This window comes from Amphibalanus amphitrite, unplaced genomic scaffold (genome assembly GCF_019059575.1).
Source record: "Amphibalanus amphitrite isolate SeventyFive unplaced genomic scaffold, NRLGWU_Aamphi_draft 000438F_arrow, whole genome shotgun sequence".
NCBI lineage: Eukaryota > Metazoa > Arthropoda > Thecostraca > Balanomorpha > Balanidae > Amphibalanus > Amphibalanus amphitrite.
The window spans coordinates 294,179-314,003 of NW_024881932.1; the positions used below are offsets into that span (position 1 = coordinate 294,179).

The 19,825-nt window shown below is 47.3% G+C and overlaps 1 protein-coding gene across 1 annotated transcript; it reads left to right on the plus strand.

Annotated features, from left to right (window-relative positions):
• The first annotated feature begins 733 nt into the window (after window positions 1-733).
• On the plus strand, window positions 734-11,205 carry LOC122391464 (dentin sialophosphoprotein-like). The gene is made up of 2 exons (XM_043385383.1): window positions 734-760; window positions 6,721-11,205. The coding sequence occupies exons 1-2, from the start codon at window positions 743-745 to the stop codon at window positions 10,486-10,488; spliced, it is 3,786 nt and encodes a 1,261-aa protein (XP_043241318.1). The 5' UTR covers window positions 734-742; the 3' UTR covers window positions 10,489-11,205.
• Window positions 11,206-19,825: the final 8,620 nt, after the last annotated feature.

Here is a 19,825-nt window from a genome sequence, read left to right on the forward strand (position 1 = left end):
CTCTCTCTCTCTCTCTCTCTCTCTCTCTCTCTCTCTCTCTCCCTCCCTCCCTCCCTCCCTCTCTCTCTCATTCTCTCTCTCTCTCTCTCTCTCTCTCTCTCTCTCTCTCTCTCTCTCTCTCTCTCTCTCTCTCTCTCTCTCCCTATTTCTCTTTCTCTCGTCTCCTCTCTCTTTCTCCCTCTCTCTTTTTCTCTGGAAAAGAAGCGAGCTCCTTTTGTTTGCAACACTGTTCAATTAGGGTTAAACGCGAACGTAGGAGGTATGAATTAACTTCGTAAATCAAAAGATCCAGAATGGCCAATACTGGCGAGGTAAAATGAACCTACCGCTGATAGGGCACAGAGGATACCACTCATTGTTTATATTATTTGTCGATTCATGCATATATGTTACCGAAGCAAAGAAGTCTCGTTTTTTCTCTCTGGTCATTTCCGGTGAATCCGCAATCGCCTTCGATTGTAGCGAATAACAATACAGCCGGCTGGGGGCCTGAGCGCTACAGACGGCACGACAGCTTTGTTCCACCTGCCCAACTGCGCCGCGACTGAGAGACGTTCGATATGATTCCAGTGATGCTGCTCGCCAATTTATTTTCCTCAACATTACACAAAGATCGCACATATGGCGCGGTGAGGGGACGGAGACCACGGCCCGGTGTAGAGGAAACAGCGCCGAGCCGGGACGGTACAGGAAATGATATAAGTTGGACGGTGGACGTGTCATCGGCGTCAGTTGTACTCCGATGACCACCATGAGAGCGGTGAGTGTCACTGACGGGCAGAGGGAGCGGGAGGGGAGGGGAGGGGAGGGAGAGAGGGGTGGAGGAGGGAGGGGAGGGGTGGCAGAGATAGACGTGAGGTGATAGGAGCGAGAAACGAGTGAAGATGAGAGGAGGGACTGTGCGTGGGGACTGGTGGACGGTGGGTAATGAATGGCGGATGAATTGCAGGGGATCAAGCAATTCCTTTTGGATTTGGTCTTGAACACATTTTTTTTTTTTTGGTTAATGATTTTACGGTCTTGGGTTAACTAGTGATCTGTGAGGCTAAGTCAAGTGCCGGCTTGGTTGGGGTTCGGTTTTTGGTAAATAGCTTCGCCAGAAATGACCGCAGAGTCACAATTTAGACAGCATCGTGTCTTGCATAACCAGGCGCATCGATTTATTTTTTTAGATTAGATCAACGAAGGGTGTTGGCATCCGGTGAGCCCTTTCACTTAAAGAAGGTTCGAATTGGGACGGACTCCTCTTTCTTTTCTTTTTTTGGCGAACATAAAAAAGGAATATAGCCCCGAAGTTTTCTGTACCCCCGAGAAAACAAATACGTACAAATACGAGGTACATCTACCCTTAACGTATTATTACGACCCGAATGAACTATGAACTGTGTGAGTCTGTTTCTCGAGACGATGTCTGACAGGAAGGGTGATTCGAGTGTTTCAGCGCACATTATCCGCGTGTTTTCATACTTCTTGTCAATAGAAATGCTTGCACCTGAAATTATAAATAACCCATGTATTGTGGTGGGTATGAGGGTCATGTAAAAATTGGGTCAAGGTCATAAACCTTATATTACATTGGTTGAATTTTTTAAGTTTACAATTTTTAGGGTAGTTTAGGAGCTGATTTCGAATTTAGCATCGATTTGAACATTTGACAACTAGTTTTGGTGCCTATGCAGCATGGAGCGAGACTGATGGTCGTCGTTAGCACGCTATATGGATAGCGCAGGAAGCCTTGACCTGACCTGACTTGACCCGAGGTATTACGAATCCATGAATGTACCTACCATCTTTGATCAAAACGAATGCAAATCAAAACAAATGCAAAATTATCAATTAAAGATTGCTAAAGGCCTGATTTGAAGAAGATCTAGTAGCCCCAAATTTCCCCGACGTTCGGGTCATTGTCCCGACCTGGAAGCTCAACTAATAAACTATTATAGCACTTTAATTAGACCCGCGCCGAGCTGGTGGTCTGAGTTTTCCGTGTCGTGCTGAGGGGGGGGGGGGTCACGCCCCCAGTCTTACTCGGCTTCTGGGCCACGTAGTGACATGCAGTAAGTGGCATGCGAAGGAGTGTCAAAAAAATGAAGGAAATACATAGTTCAATCACTGTTTAGGTCAGGTAAAAAGTCAGGCCACCAGAGGTCATCAAAGGTCAAATTTTGCCTATTTCAGCATTTTGCTGTGCATAACTCGGGAACCAATAGAGCTACAGCGCCGCGGAGTAGTGCATTCGATATCCCTTCTAACGCCCCTCTGCCATGTGTCATAATATTTGACTTTTGCCAGAATCGTGATTTTCTCGTCGAAACTCGTCAATGAGATATAATTTGAACTTGAAGGGTCATTTTGAAAAGTTGACCTCAGGTCAAGTTCATGACCTAACCGGAAAAGGTGATGTTGCATATCAGTCGATCCGTATCGTCGAGCTGAACACAGCTGACGTGTTTTCGCCGCTCTAGCATGTCTCTATCAGACGCTATTGTAAAAAACCTGCTGGAGACCTTTAACCCGCGCCCTGATGGGGGGGGCCATTTTGCCCCCCCCCCCTGTGGTTTTTCTTAAATAGCGAGGAAAACGGCGGCGCGCAGCGGGGTACCTTACCGGGCATCAATTTGACACCTTCACACAAAATTTCAAGTCACAGGTCACCTCAGGTCATGAGTTATTGAGGTCAAACTGAGGTCATGTTCGAGCAAAAATGAGCAAAAAACATGACATCTTGAAACGCTCACCAATTCTACAGTTAACAAGCAATTTTAAAGTTCTTTATGTGGTTGTGTAGAAGAAAGACGGCGCTACAAAACTGCTATCTCGGATTTTCGAAATTTTGGTATTTTGACCCCCAAAAATCAAAAAAATTGATTTTTTTAGAAAAACTCAAAAAATTTCCAAAAAAATTTCGAATTTCGAAAAAACCGGAATATATGTGATAGTCCCTGCGCTCTTCGATATACATACCAAATTTTAGATCGATACCTCTTTTTTTGGCCAAGTTATAGCGGAAAAACTGTAAAAAATTGATGACGTCAAATTTTTGAACTCAATTTTTAGCAATTCTAGACCTCGTAGCGCAAAACGGAGACCACCATTGAACTCCCCGTGACGAGCTGCATCGAATCGATACCCATTTTATGCAAAAATATCAACTTTGAAATTTGACCTAATTTGACCTGACCTTGACCTGACCTTGACCTGACCTTGACCAAAACGTGACCTAAGCTGGCCCTAAAGTCTGTCTGACCCACATAATCGCATTTGTCATGTAAAATGAACCATAAAACATGTATCACACGACACTTTCATATTGTGACCCCCCCAGTGACCTGACCTCTGTGACCTGACCTGGTATCAGTGACCTCAAAGAGCAAAATATGTGTTTGAAGAACATTTCTCCATCGATGATTTTCAATGAAATGCATTTTACTCGATTTTACAACGCATTTCTTGAAATGCCTGTAAACGGTGAAAATTCAACCTTTGACCTGACCTGTGACGTCATCGGTTTGACTGAGGTCAATGAAATTGGGTCAAAAGGTAGTTCCCCGCTGGGGCTATCCAACACCGTTTACCGCTTGTCGCTATGTTGCGTGGTTCTCGAGATCTGAGGGGGGGGGGCCAAAATGGCCCCCCCCCCCCATCAGACCGCGTTGCTCGGCAGACCCCATCTGGGCGCGGGTTAACCCTCGCCGGACCTATTGGTTTTCTACATCCGCGCCGGCCGAGGGGGGGGGGGGGCGGGTACGACCCCCCCCCCCTCGCCGTTTCGCCCCTGGTGGAGCTAGCGCGTCGCGGAAAAAACGAGCGTGTGCGCCGTTACGAGACGCAGATATTGGTACCCGATTTTAAGGTACTAGGTCAACCGGTGACCTCTGAGGTCAGGTCAAGTGCCCCAGGGTACGGTTCAGTTTTTGGTGAATAACTTCGAAAAAACGGCCGCAGAGCGCCGATTTTGGCAGCATCGTGTTCGCCTCGCTCAGGCGCGTCGAATGATATACTTTTTGTCCGGGTCAGGTCAACTTGGGGTGTTGACCTCAGGTCAAGGTCAGGTCAGCACCCCCAGGTCACGAAGTTGGTCGAAAGAGGTCATGTCGCATATCATTCGATTCGGCAGGCCTTCCTGAGTCCATTGGTGCCTTTCCCGACTCGCTAGCTCAATTTGATCAAGAGTTATTGACGAAAAACTAATTTGACCTTGATGACGTCATAAATGACGTCACGCAAGGTCAACATTGCAAAAGTGACGCATCTAACCTTGCAAGGAGTGCATCAAATCACGATTTTGTGTGCTTGAGATAGTTGGAGATCGTTCCCGGCGCCAGAATAGCAGTTTGAATTTTTCCCCATTGACTTATAATGGTAAGGTCACGAAAATGACCTGACCTCATATGACCTTTATGAAAAATCCGAGATATACAAGTTGCGGGACTCATAATGGATACTAGATCCTGCAAGTTTCATTTCCCTGTGACATCTCCTCTGGCAGTGAGGGCGTTGCGAAGTTGCGACATCTGAAGACCGTGCAGAGGTTCACTTATGACGTCATAGGTCAGTGACCTGACCTGACCCAAAAATGCGGTTGGTGTCAAAAGATCCGGCTTGGATCAAAGGTCAGGTATTCCAAGTTTCAGCTCTCTATCGCCAGCGTGTTCGGAGCTATCGCGAAAAAACCCTATGGGGGGCGGCACCCGCCCCCCCCCCCCCTCGGCCGGCGAGGGTTAACCCTCGCCGGCACAGGGAGGGATGATGTAACCTTCCTAAGGTTTTTCGCGAATAACTGGCGTAAAAAGCGGCCGATCGCGACGAAACTTTCAGTACCCTCGCATTGATCAATTTTACACCCACCCTAAAAAAGTTCATGACCCTGACCCAAATGACCTTTGACCTGTGACCTCTTTTCCGAGATCATGTTTGGCCGGAATCGCGATTCGGCGTATGTCGGCTCGCATTAGCCGCGCGTTTGCAAGCTTTTCGTGGTTTCAAACGTTCAAACATGTGATTTGATGTAGCTTCCATGCATTAGGGTGGGTGTCAAGGTCACCTGAAGGTCAGGTCAGGTCATTGACCTTTGGTGACCTCGGCTCACTTTTTCGAGTTTTACATGTTTCAAGGCTAGTTTTTGGAGCTGAATTCGAATTTAGCAACCATTTGAACATTTACGAAGTAGTGTTGGTGCCTTCGTAACATGTTACGAAGCTGTCAGAGGTGGACGACAGGTCATTTCCTCCGCAAATCTCTAACTCAGTCAAGGGTTGATTTGGATTGGCTGGAGGATGCTGGGAATGCATCGGACCCTCCTCCCCCCTCCCTCGTTACAGAGGCGGATCCAGCTCTGAGTTTGGGGGTGGGGGCAAACTATAACAATTTATCGATTCTTTCCATGCATCGTCCATAGGCGTAATGTTAAAATTATGCCGTTTTGGGGGGGGGGGGTAAATGCCCATTTTGCCCCCCCCCCCCTGGATCCGCCACTGCCTCGTTACTAAACGCTGTAAAAAAGGCCTATACGGGCGAGTCATAAATAACAAGGAAGGAAAACCAGGTGTGGCGTTGGTGAAGTTTTTTGACTTGTGTGATTCCTGTTTATTGCTTTCCTCCGACCTGTTGGGAACGTTTTCCTGGGTGGCCCTCCATTCAAAATTTGGTTCAATGTGTGACATGTGACAGCGAATATTCAATTGTTTGTCGCGCTCGCTCGGTCGAGCAACCATTTTCAGATGTGCGACAAAAATGAAAACGTTAATAGCTAATTGGGGAAAGTTCTGAATTCTGATGAGCTCTATTGAAAGAAACATGATAATTGTAAAGTACTTCAGTGTCTAATACGCTCTAGCTATGACTTCCAATGTTTTATTTGATTTTCTTTGACCATGCCCGGTTTGATAACTTTCGCGTCTTTTCCAACTCCTGCTTACTTCCCATTCAACATTTCGCCTGGGGATCAGCTAGGGAAATATTGGGATTTTTTTAGCGCTTTCCTCTTCCTGGTTTGGGAGCACTGGAAAATCCTGAGTCTCCCCAGTTACCTACCTGTTGGTTTCAGTGGAGGCTAAGGAATCTCTGGTTTTCTCCTGGCATCTTTTTAAGATTCTTAGAAACGTCAGGACGCTGGGAGATTCCTCCGTTTCTTGGGTCGTGCTTTTAAATGTGCTGTGGCATCATATTGGGTCTGGGGACGGCGCAGGATATTTCGAGCAGCCGCTTGGGGAAGTTCTGTGATATCCCGGTCGGGACCCTGCTCTTCACCACGTGCTGTCATTGAAGGCTTGAGGATCACGCGGGGAATGTCCCTGGTGATCGCTTGAGGAACGCTTGGGAATCGTCCTAGAAATGATTGAGAGATGCCAGACCATTTGTTTTTACTTCCCAAGCAAAAAGCGTCGATTTCTCTGACAGTCACCTGGGAAAAGCTTTCGATTTCTCGTTTGGGTTAGGAGTGAAATCGCTGAGTGGGTATTTGGCTTCTACGATATCTCCCATATTCAGTGACATTCGTCCGGGTAGGGGAGCGTTTTTTTTTTGCCACACTCGCTCGTTTTTTCGTGTGTTAAGGGAACCGCGAGGCCCAACGCCACGGTATTGCCAAGGCTGCAAAGGATTGGGAAGGTTGCCAAGGATTAGGAAGGTCATGATTCCTCACCCTACCCCCATCCTACGCCCATTGCGTAATATGATAAGTGTGACTGTTTTTAATAATTGTTTCCCGTGTTCCCTCAGGTAGCAGTACTGCTGCTGTTCGTTGCCACTGCGCAGGCGCGTGACATCTTCCGCAAGCCGTCCGGCAAGTACAAGGCCGCCAAGCTCCGCTTCAAAGAGGAGAATGCGCTCACGCTGCCGGAAGATGTCCTCCCCGAGGTGGAAATGATTGACGTCGGACTGAGGCAGCCGCCTCCCAGGGATACCCTGTCATCGAAGAACATCAATGAACTGTCCGAGCCTTTCCCCGAGAGCCTGGCGCCATCGGAAGAGGATCTCGGCAGCGTCACGGATCTTGGTGACGTTACTCCCAGCAGGCGACGGCAGAGGAAGCCCCGGCCGCAGCGCCGCGAACGTGTTGGAGGAGACGATGATCGACAGGGAGATGGCAGGAAGGGAGGCGACGATCGAACGGGAGATGACGATGGGAGAGAAGACGATAATATAAGAAGAGACGACGATCTAAGAGGAGACGACGATGGGAGGGGAGACGACGACCGAAGGGGCGATGATGATGGAAGGGGAGATGATGACCTAAGGGGAGATGACGATCGAGGCGGAGACGATTACAACGAGAGAGACGACGACTTCTTCGAAGATCTCTATGACGATATTAACGGAGTCGGTGATGACGACAGGCGTGCTCGTAAGGGTCAAAGCTCCAACTCTGACAGCAGTGGTGACGACTCCGCTGGCCAGGATAACGACCGTTCCAAGTCAGGCAGGAGAGGCGACGACGACGACGACATTGGAGGTCGCGCCATCGGTAAGGGCGCAGATGGCACCGGTGAACGTCCCAGCGACGACGATGGTTCCATGTACAGGGGTCGCGCGTACAGAGGAAGGGGCAGCCCCTTCCGTAGTCGCGGCAAAGCCGGCAAGAAAAGCACGGATGATGCCGCCATAGAGCTCTCCAGGTCATTGGAACACCACCGGACGAGGCTGGGTGGGGTGCGCAGCGCGCGTCCGCGAGGTACCGGCCGGTTCAGTGGTGGTGGACAGGGAGCAAACGCCGACAGCCTGGACGGCGACGTGGATGGCGTCAAACCCCGGCGCCGTGTCAGGCTGGGGATCCGAGGGGCAAGGATCGGAGGCCCCAGCAGAAGGTTAACCGGCCGTGGAGGAATGGCTGGAGGTAACGGAGGAATGGCTAGAAGCAGCGGAGGAAGGGCTGGAGGCGGTGGGAGGAGGTTCAGAGGCGGTGCAGGAAGGCTCGGGGGCCGTGGCAGAAGGTTCCCGAACCGTGACGACGACTACGATGATGGTTTTGGGTCTCCGACCGCCGTGGGTCCTCGTCGCTTTAACCGCAGAGGAAGGGGACCCGCCGGACGCCGCAGGGGCGACAACCGACCTATTGACGACACTGTCTCCGACACCGCACTTGCCACCGCTGGTGACACAGGAGAGGCGGAGCCAGGTGTCCTGAGCCGCCCCGACCTCGACTTACCCGCAAACGACGACGGCTATGACAGCCGAGACGACGATTACGTCGAACAGGATGGCTACGACGACGATGGACGATATGATGATTTGGACGGAGCCTTCGCAGGACGAAGCCGAGGCTATTATGACGACAATCAATACGATGATCAAGGAGACGATATTTACGATGATCGTGGTGACGACATCTACGATGATCACGGAGACGATATGTACGAAGATCGTGGAGATGATATCTACGATGATCACGGAGATGACAGCTACAATGATCGCGGAGACGACAGCTACGATGATCGCGGAGACGATATCTACGATGATCGCAGTGATGATGGTTATGATGATCGCGGAGACGATACCTACGATGCTAGCACAGGCGATATCTACGATGATCGTGGAGACGACAGCTATGATGATAGCGGAGACGATATCTACGATGATCATTCTGATGATGGTTATGACGATCACGGATACGATACCTACGATGATCGCGGAGACGATACCTACGATGATCGCGGAGACGACAGCTACGATGATCGCGGAGACGATATCTACGATGATCGCAGTGATGATGGTTATGATGATCGCGGAGATGATACCTACGACGATAGCAGAGGCGATATCTACGATGATCGCGGAGACGACAGCTATGATGATAGCGGAGACGATATCTACGATGATCATTCTGATGATGGTTATGACGATCGTGGATACGATATCTACGATGATCGCGGAGACGACAGCTACGATGATCGCGGAGACGATATCTACGATGATCGCGGAGACGACAGCTACGATGATCGCAGTGATGATGGTTATGATGATCACGGAGACGATACCTACGATGATAGCAGAGGCGATATCTACGATGATCGCGGAGACGACAGCTATGATGATCGTGGAGACGATATCTACGATGATCGTACTGATGACGGTTATGACGATCTCGGAGACGATACCTACGATGATCGCGGGGACGATATCTACGATGATCGAGCAGACGACTTCTACGATGATCGAGGAGACGATAACTACGATGATCGCGGAGATGATATCTACGATGATCGTAGTGATGATGGATACGATGATCGCGGAGACGATATCTACGATGATCGCAGTGATGATGGCTATGACGATCGCGGAGACGATACCTACGATGATCGCGCAGGCGACATCTACGATGATCGCGAGGACAACGGCTACGATGATCGTGGAAACGATGTCTACGAAGATGGCAGTGATGATGGTTACGATGATCGCGGAGACGATATCTACGATGATCGCGGAGACGATACCTACGATGATCGCGGCGGCGATAGCTACGATGATCGTGGAGACGATATCTACGATGATCGCAGTGATGATATCTATGACGATCGCAGCGATGATGTCTATGATGATCATGGTAATGACAGCTACGATGATCGCGGCGATGATGGCTATGACGATCGAAGTGATGACAACTATGATTATCAAGGAGACGATTATCGAAGTGACGATGCCTACGATGATCGCAATGATGACGGTTACGACACAAGTAATGACAGCTACGATGATCAAGATGATCACTACGATGACAGAACCGATGATCTTTATAATTACAGAGGTGAAGACGATTATAATAGCAGGGACGATGATTTATACGACGATCAAAGCAATGGAAACTACGACGACCGAAGTGACGATACCTACAATGATCAATACGACGACCGTGGAGACGATGTCTTCGATGATCGTGGTGATGATAGTTACGATAGTCGTGGCGATGACGGCTACGCTGATCACAGAGGCGATGATTACGATGATCGTGGCGATGACAGATACGATGACCGCGGGGACGACCTCTACGACGACCGCGGAGATGATCTGTACGACGATGGCCGTGATGACGGCAGGTTTGACCGCCAAGATGACGGCTATTACGATGATGATCGTTATGATACGCGAAATGATCGTGCCGACGTTCAAGATGACAGACGAGTTGACGATTATGTGGATCAGGTGGACAGCTACGCGCCGGATTCGAGTAACGATGTCCCAGACGCGGCGTACGACGACACCGGCAGCGAGCCGCGCAGCGCGAGGTATTCTATCGGTGACCGACTCGACGATCAGTACGATTACGACAGACGAGATGACGGCTACGGCGCCGGAGATCGGTACAGCAGGAGCGCTCTTGCTGGGCGAGATGAGACATACGATGATAGCTACGGCACTCAAGACGGTTACAGCGATGTCAGCGGATATGACGACGGTTTCAGCAGCCCCGATGTCAGCTATGATTCCGTGGATGCGGTCTATGATGACAGGACCGACTACAGTATTCAAGATGATAGCTACAGTGCCATTTGAAAAAGCCAAGAAGGCAAACGGCAATGGAAACAGTCAAAGCCGCAGTCCAGCAGCAAAATGCGACACTTGTTTCTTGAAGCATGAAAAGCTCAGGATGTGCAGAACTTTGCAATTAAGCCAAACAATATTTTAGTGAGTCCGTAAAGACCTGGATGAGCTAAGACCTGTTGCGAATATGACTGATGATACGCACGATAATTGCGGCACCACCGCGCTCAGTGCGCTGCGCTTGCAATGATTGCCGTCCGCCGACTGTAACTTGGCGACCGATATTTAGCCGCGCAACATATCAGATCAATGTCACTCATGGAACTATCTTCGCAATGAACATAAAAAATGTGATTGAAGCACTTACTCTTTCCCAATCGTTACCTGACTAATTCTATGAGCCCATCCAGCCATCATTGAACCTGGATCATATCTGTTGTTTCAGGTAATATGTGAGTGGTTGATAGTCCTTATATCTGCTGATAAGATCACCATCTGTGTATTTAGGGCCTTGGTCATCTGGCTATCGAAAACCTTTCATGCTGATGTTGCAGTTATGCAAATACGTTGTTGTTGATTGCGGACACGTGTACTGACAGACGAGGTCGTTTGTGCTCATGTCAAGGGTGATAAGGAACGACTTCTGGTTCTGAGATGAGGCACTGTAAACAACGTGGATGTATCTCAAAGGCGCCATTGCTGGATCATGCGTCCCATTTGAGCTTGTTTTACAGGAACAATGAATATGTGAATAAATATATAATCATGTTTAATTACTTTTCAACTTTTTTCCGCTGAGTGCAAAGAACAAATACCAACGCTCAGCTGCAACCATCCATTGCAGGCGCAGCTTACTGTGAATGCGTCCAAAATAGATGCCTCGGATAGCTGCTCCTGCATAAAAAGATAAATGTATAGAGTTTTAGCTCTTCAAATACAAACTCGGAAGAACTCTTATCACAGCGGTACTTCATGGATAAACCATGTGTACGTCTAATGGACAGTCGAATCTTACGACACGCCATTTTTGGCTCCAGACGAACACCGTTCTACCTGCACAGGAACACTATGCTTGTTATAAGCCAGATCTCAGCCTCTCAAGGCTGTTTTCACATTAGAGGTAAAAAACGGCCTTTTCTCAGTTTGTAATAAACATGTTCCTCTGGACAATATGCAGTTAGCACGTTGAATATATATGTCTCGAAAGTATGGTAGGTAATGATAGGAAGACTAAAGCAATGCTTTGTAATTTGTGTCACACAGAAATATTGAGCGATGTCAAGTTCAATATACTCGTAAATAGTTCAATTAGCTTCAAAGTTCTGCTTCACTTAGTAAAATATCTTTAGTTTAAGTATTTTCGTGATAAATAAGCAAGGTATCCGTCGCACAACGCCATAATAAGTAAAGGCATCAAGAATAAGTTTGTTTTTATGCGACGTTTATTGGTTATCTAACAAACATCGGCAGTTTTATTACACCACACAAGCATCTTTACGCATAACAGGATAATGTAACAGCATAACAGATGTTCAAATACCTAACTGATATGTTTCCATGCAAAGCAAGTGTATCCATACGCGAATGAGTGTTGTGTCGCACTGGTAATTGCGGTACACATCCAGAGCACCGTTCGTTTACGTCAACCAGTGTAAATTTAGCGAAATTTTGAGCTATATGCTGACGGCGGCGGCGCCATTTTCGCAATCTGTCAGTTGTGCGCCGGGGACCGCGGGGGCCGGCGGGGGAGTGTTGTGGCTGCAGTGCGCAGAGTGGGTTTGCCCATTCTTGTGCGATCAGTGAGATAAAACAGTGCTGTGGTGTTTATCTAGTTCGATAATAAGCTGAGTAATGAGTGACTAAGTGAATAATAAGTGAAATACTGCATTGTGGTCATCGTCCGATAACTGCAATCAAGACCGAGTCTGAAATCTGAACCGGAGCGACATTGGAGGAGCTGCTGGAAATTATCCAGCTTTGTCGGAGTGCTAAGGTGGGCTTGTAATTTTTCAACTGAGCTGCTGTCGTGTTATGAAAATAATGGATGCACTTTCATGCTTTTCTAGGGTTAATTAGGTATAGGATATGCTAATATTTTGCCAGATAGGCAACAGAGAGCCGATGGCTAATTAAATGAACGATAATTTTGGCACAGTGAAGTAGTGCGTACAGATGATATATTTTTTATTTATTAATTAATTACGGGCAGTTGACGGGAGACGGGCGGTGGCTGCGACCTGTAGCGGCGCCCATGCGTTGTGAAATATCAGCTTATATACATGATAAGGTATATACGCTAATCTAACTTTTATTTCCGTCAGATGTGATGTCGATTCTTAACAATAAACGACAAACAAACAAACGTGTTTGCAGCATGGGGTAGGCATTGAGCATCACAATGTTTCGTTGCATTTAGCTAGGCTCGCGGCTGGCGACAACGTCCCGCCGCGTGTCGCTTGCGTTACAAATTTTGCGGGCCCAACATTAGCTTTACCGGAAAAAATCGTTATAATAACCGTCATATTTGTGTAAATTTACCGTCATGAGTTTGTGTACGATTACCATGCGAGTGTTCCTTTTGGTACTTTTTACCAAAAACACATATTTGTGCGTAAATGTAACGCGAGATCCGCGGTAAAGTTACACTGAAAGCGGTTCTCCTACACAATAGTGAAGCACTCCGAAGCTAGCAAAACACACATATAAGTGTTCTTTTACCCAGAAAACAGAGTAATTTTACACCAAAAAAATGTTCCTTTTGGTACTTTCAATTACACCGTTTTTCCGCTCAATATTTCTGTGTGATATAGTTTCAGTGGCATGTGTTTTGGATTGGCACGTAGAAATTCACATGTTAGGTCAAATGAAAACAATTCGGAAGTTACATTCACTTTATCTGTCCTGTCAGCAACATAATCGCCATCGATTCATCCTCGACACTTTTTCCTATGTAAATTAACCGTAAAAGGAAGTGTAAGCCGTGTTTTATCGCGCCTATTTTCCTTCCATTTAGGTATCACAATAATCACACTGGACAGTCAAAATGTCCAGCCAATCGACCCATGTGAACAGATCCTCAGTATACTCCATTTCCTTCCTTTCTCATGGTGCATGAGCTTGACATTTGACAGCTAGCAGGAAGACAACTGACAAGCGGAATCTTCCTCACATTGCACCTTAAAAATCAGGCACATAGAGTCGTTGACAGCCGATGTTCACTATATGGATCGTTTGATGTAGGTACTTTGTTCATTATCCATGCACGGGTAGCGTCTATCAGGCCCAGGGTATATTCCATTCATTGCGACTTGCGAGTGTCGGAGAGGGAGACTTCAGCCTCCTTCCTATGTCCGAAACTACTGACCCGATTTTCAAATTCTGCTCCGACGTTTGATAGCCCTCAAGAACCTGTCCAATGAAATACCATTTATATGTGGGCGAGGATGAATGACATGATTATGATTAATATAAGGAGGTTTAAAATGATTTCACGCATGTCAAAGTGCTTTTATTTTAGGCAAAATAAATATCTAAAACAGTTAAACTATTTCCGTGAGTTCAAAGCTCTCACGTGAGTATTACTGTTTCATATATGTAGATTTATTTTGCCTAAAATAAAAACACCTTGACATGCGTGAGATCATTTTAAACCTCCTTAACCCGCGCCCTGGTGGGGTCTGTTTATAACGCGACCTGGTGGGGGGGCTATTTTTTGCCCCCCCTCGTATCTCCGAAACTACTGGACGGATCCGCGAAATTCAAACGGCGTTCGAAAGGCCTGTCAAATTTGTCGGGGGAAACCAAATTTCATTGACCTCGGGGTCACCGATGACGTCACAGGTCAGGTCAAAGATGAAATGTTTCACCGTTCATGGGTCATCTAGGGAATGCGCTATAACACCGAAGAAAACGCATTTTGTCGAGAATCAGCGATATGGCGTCAGTTGCCTAGTACATATGTTGTTATAAGAGGTCACTGACATTACCAGGTCAGGTCACAGGTCAGGTCACCAAGGGTCACAGGTTCACATGAACCTAACGTTAGGTACTAAGGTTGTGCGATGCATGTTTTATGGCCAATTTTTCATTTCCAACTCAATGGTGTTGGTTATAAGACTATCAGGTACGGCTTAGGTCACTTTCTGGTGAAGGTCAGGTCAAGGTCAGGTCAAAAAAGGTCAAATTTTAAAGTTGATGGTTTTGCATAAAATGGGTATTGATTCGATGCAGCTCGTCACGGGGAGTCTAATGGTGGTCTTTGTTTTGCGCTACGAGGTCTAGAATTGCTAAAAATTAAGTTTGAAAATTTGACGTCATCAATTTTGAACCGTTTTTTCGTTATAACTTCGCCAAAAAAAGAGGTATCAATCTCAAATTTGGTATGTGGATAGAAGGCGGTAAGGTCTATCACATATATTCCGGTTTTTGCGAAATTCAAATTTTTTTTTTGGATTTTTCGGCTATTATATTCAAAAAATCTATTTTTTGATTTTGGGGGGTCAAAATCCAAAAATTTCAATAATCCGAGATAGCAGTTTTGTAGCCCTGTTAATTCTACAGCTTTTATGTCTTTATCGTTTTTCTGTATTTGCAAAGCTATAGGCCTGACAGCTCTTCCCGCGAAACCCTTTTTTGGGTCGAAAACGGCAGAACATGACGTCACTCTGACGTCATTTCCGGCCAACCTATCATAGCCTTTGGAAAAAAAATTTTGGTCACAATGTGTAAAATTGATGTCCGGGAGGATACTGAAAGTTTGGTGACGATCGGCGCAGCGGTTCTGGAGATATATCGAAAAGTCTGGAGGGGGGGCAAAAAATAGCCCCCCCACCAGGGCGCGGGTTAAATATCATTTCATTTTATTCGAGAATCGAGATCACATATGAGTGATGACATTAAAAGCCAGGTCTAGGTAAAAGCCTACCAGCATTTAGCCGTATCAACGTTTAGGCTCTAGCTGTTGCTCAACAAGTCATCCAAGCTCGTTTCTGGACTGTAGTTTTGGCGCTTAGGCACACCCATAAATGTAGGCTGAAGGCATGTTGCTACCCTGCGGGTACCAGGCCTATACTTTGCATGTTTCAGTTCAAAGCTAGTTCAGACTACATCACACAAGTTCACAGAAATTGAAAGGCATGCGTAATTGCATACTGCAAAGGCCATTAGCACACGTCCTATTAGGCTTATATTTGCCGTTGCAATAACATTTTACATTTCTTCTCTTACACATAACGTCCACACCAAGAACGCGATGCTAGCGTTCTTTGAGACTGTGCTCTTGAAAACGATTGGCGTACTAGGAAAATATTTTAATGAAAATCGACCGATCACAACGTCACTCTGAGGTCATTTCCGGATGTCGGATGACCTTTAGTAGCTACGAGCCTTTCCCTGTTGAGACCAAATGTGAAACAATGTGTCGATACGTGTAATTTCGAATGTATTGCAGAGACTGCGCGAGGGGTTCTGTAGGTCCCCCTCGTCACTCGTCAGACATGCACAATTTGCACAAGTTCATAGACAATGCAGCAGGGAAAATTTGATCAATAGCATTGCAAATTTGCATAATGCAATGTTGTGTAGACATCCTCGGCCCCTTCTCCCCTTGGTCACAGCGGTTGGCCATAGGACTCCTTTCTCCCATGGCTTTAGCACCCCTCTACCTTCACTGCACTTACCTCTATGTCACTCCACGGTCAACCTTGGGACGCCGGTGAAAACAGGGCGCCGGAGGGCATATTAGTCACGTGACATTTGGAACTTCTCCCGCTCTAAGGGCCTTCTATATGCCAAACGTCACGTGTGAATTTCACGAACCTTGACCAAATCGCCCCAGGCGCCCTGTTTTCACCGTCGTCCCAACCTCGCCCTTGGTCATATCAACATAGACGATTCTGCTGCGGCAATCAACTGATTGTCGTCAGCTGACGCTGGCCGGGAGGGGTTAGATGGCGCTCGGAGCGGCGGCGGCCTGCACTGCCAAATGCTGAGAGGCACTCTGCAGAAATGGGCTGTCACGGGGGGCGGGGGGGGGGGGAGCTGACCACGACTAGTAAGTTGATGGTAGAGTGGGCTGCTGCGTAAAATACAGAACAGAACACCTCGGACCAGAGGAGTTACTGACAGCGACACCGGAAAGGAGAAAACACTTTTTTATGGTGAAACGCAATTTTACGGTTAACCGAATGTGGATGTTTTTCATCATAAGAGTGGATGAGCTCGGCTTGGATTTTGGAACATCTTATCAGCTCGAATATATCCATCTGCTCATTTGTTATGCAATGAAAGTATAAGTCCAAAAAGCGTTTCTACAGCATTAACAAACAATGCCAAGTGCAGACGAAAATGCTACTTGCCGTTGAAGGTCTTGGATCAACTGATGACCTCAAAGGTCAGGTCGATAGGTGACCCCGGAAAGGATGTCTTCTTGTTCTTATTTTTGTATACAATTTCGAAGCAAATTATTATGAAGATATTGATGTCAATAGCTTGTCGTGGCAAGGGTCGTCAAATGATGTACTTTTTGTTCGAAATCATTTACGCTTGAACTTGACCTCCTGGGACTTCAGTTGATCGTTGTTGACCCCGGATAACCCTGTCCCTTACACCCGATGGGTGCTGCATGATGTATTCGTGGGCGCTGATCATGATGCTGGCATCCATTTGGCTCAAAATACACCAGTCTCAGGGTGCTAAAATGAATTACAATAACTGACCTGAATCAGTAAAATAATCTCCATCTGGGATCCCGGATCAGCTTGCATGACTGAACTAGGACAGTCATGCATTGCAGACATAATTCACAGGCACAAAATGCCAATTGCGCAATTCTTCACAATACCACATTTCAAAACATTCTGGCATTCGGTACACACTCACAGCATACACAAACAGCTGCAATATACGAATTCAGTTCGTTGATATATTTCGGAGCTGTTACCGCTTTGCTCCAAGGTTGTTGAATTGCTCATTCAGGAGGGGGGAGGGGCTTGAAAAAACCCTTTTCGAGCCCTGTTGATGGGACTTATCCCCCGACCAGGCCGGATTGATAGAGCTAATGTACGCCTAGCGAATAGCGATCGTGTGCAAAGTTTGGGCCACTGTAATACAGCGTTTTCTTTTTAACCCGCGCCGGACGACGGGGGGGGGGGGGGGGTGTTTGAACACCCCCTGTGGTTTTTGGCACACCTGTTCGTGCTGATCTTTTCCGCACATGTTGTGAAAATTTCAGACCCAGGTCGCCTTAGGTCAGGTCACCACTCACCAGGTCACGCCAAGTGACCTCACCTCAGAAAAAAAAATTAAAAATGCTCGTCATAGCTACACCGACTGAACGATTGCCTTGAAACTTGCAGCGATTGATAAGAGCAACAATATCTATAAAATGTATATCTCGGAATTTCGATATCGGTGACCTAAGGTCAGGTCAATTTTGCGGCCTCTCCATTATAAGTCAATGGGAGAAAATTGAAAAGCGTCTGTTTTGCACAAACGCCATTCTAGACACTCTCAAACATCGAGATGTAGATAAAATTGACACACTGAACCAGAAAATGGCAACTATGACCCCTCCTTATGTCCCCGAGGTCATCTCAGGTCACGAACAGAATCTAACAGTTTTTCGATAATAACTTCTGATAGAGGCGTGCTAGAGCGCTGAAAACGCCTAAGATGTGTTCGGCTCGACGTTGCGGATTGACTGATATGGCAACATGACCTTTTCCGGTCAGGTCATGACCTTGACCTAAAGTCAAATTTTCAAGTTGACCTTTCAAGGCCAAATTATAGTTCATTCGACGCGTCTCGACGAGAGGAACACGATGCTGGCAAAAGTAATGGCATGGCTCTTTTGAGTCAAAAGTTATTACCGAAAAAACGCTTTTCATAAAAACGGCTATTTTTGGAGTTTTTGCCCTCTGGAGGTCAAATCTGAGAACATTATTCAGAAAGGTTTGTAAAAGGGCTATCGAATGCGCTTTTCCGCGGCGCTGTAGCTCTATCGGTTCCCGAGATAGCCGTCGGCAGTTTCCAAAATGTTGAAATAGTCAACATTTTACCTTTGGTGACCTCTGGTGACCTGACTTTTGACCTGACACAAAAAATGACCGATTGTTTTCGTCCCTATTTTGAACGTTCGTTCGATTGCCGCTTACCGCGTGTCACTACGTGGCCCAGGAGCCGAGTTAGAAGGGGGTGGGTGTTCAGACAGCCCCCCCCCCCCCCGGCCCGACGCGGAATCTCGGAACAATGGCCCGGCGCGGGTCAATGCTCTTGACCCGCGCAATTTAGAGGGACCCTCTCCCACCTACAAATAGTCAATGAATTGGCATGAAAGTGATGTCGCTCGGTTCAGAAAGAGCGAAAACGAATGTCTACTAAATTTCATCTGATATTCACCGGTTTTCAAGATATTAGACTTTTACTTTTGTTTACTTTTTGAGATTTCCGCTGTTCCTATAGCAACTTTATTTGAAAGTGCGGCACTTGTTGCGCGCAAAGCAGCATACACCACCACGTGCTACCGAACGTTTTAGTAGAATATTTGAAATCGTTAGATCTGCGCTGACGTCACACATTCAGAGGGGGCATTCTAATGCATCAGCCCCTCTGAATCCAAGTACTGCAACTTTGAAATTAGATACGAGTATTTTCGATTTGAGGCATTTATCGATCTTGTGAGTACTCAAACCGGTAATTGCAAGCCAGGGACCCCATTTTGGCTATCACAACTCAAAACTAATGTTAAGATGGGATGGTCACTTTAAATGCTGAGCTCATGAGTCTCCAATTCCATTGAACTCACGCTTACCAGCTAGCCGAGACGCGGAAGTACCTACTCGTAATTTATATGCCGTCCTCCCATCTTTCATTACATGCTTTCCAGCCTGATTCCACAAACGAGGCTGAATTCTATAAATTTGAATTATCTGCACGAAGATTTTCCATCCCCTTCCCTCTGGCCTCTCCTCATCTGCCACAGGACCGTCCCATATTCTGCACTGACGTTGTGCCGCAGGACCGTCCCATATTCCACCGCCGCAGCCGTAGTACCGTCCCACTCCCCGCTCAGCTGTTTGTGGGACCGTCCCACCCCCGCTCCGCTGATAGAGGGCCGTCCCATCCCCCGCTCAGCAGACAGAGAACCACCCCATCCCCCGCTCAGCAGACAGAGAACCACCCCATCCCCCGCTCAGCAGACAGAGAACCGTCCCTTCTCCCCGCTCAGCTGACAGAGGACCATCCCATCCCCGCTCAGCTGTTCGTGGGACCGTCCCATCCCCCGCTCTCAGCTGCTGGGCTCCGCGGGCCGTTCCATCTGCCGCGCTCCGCCGTCGGCCCACAGTCGTGG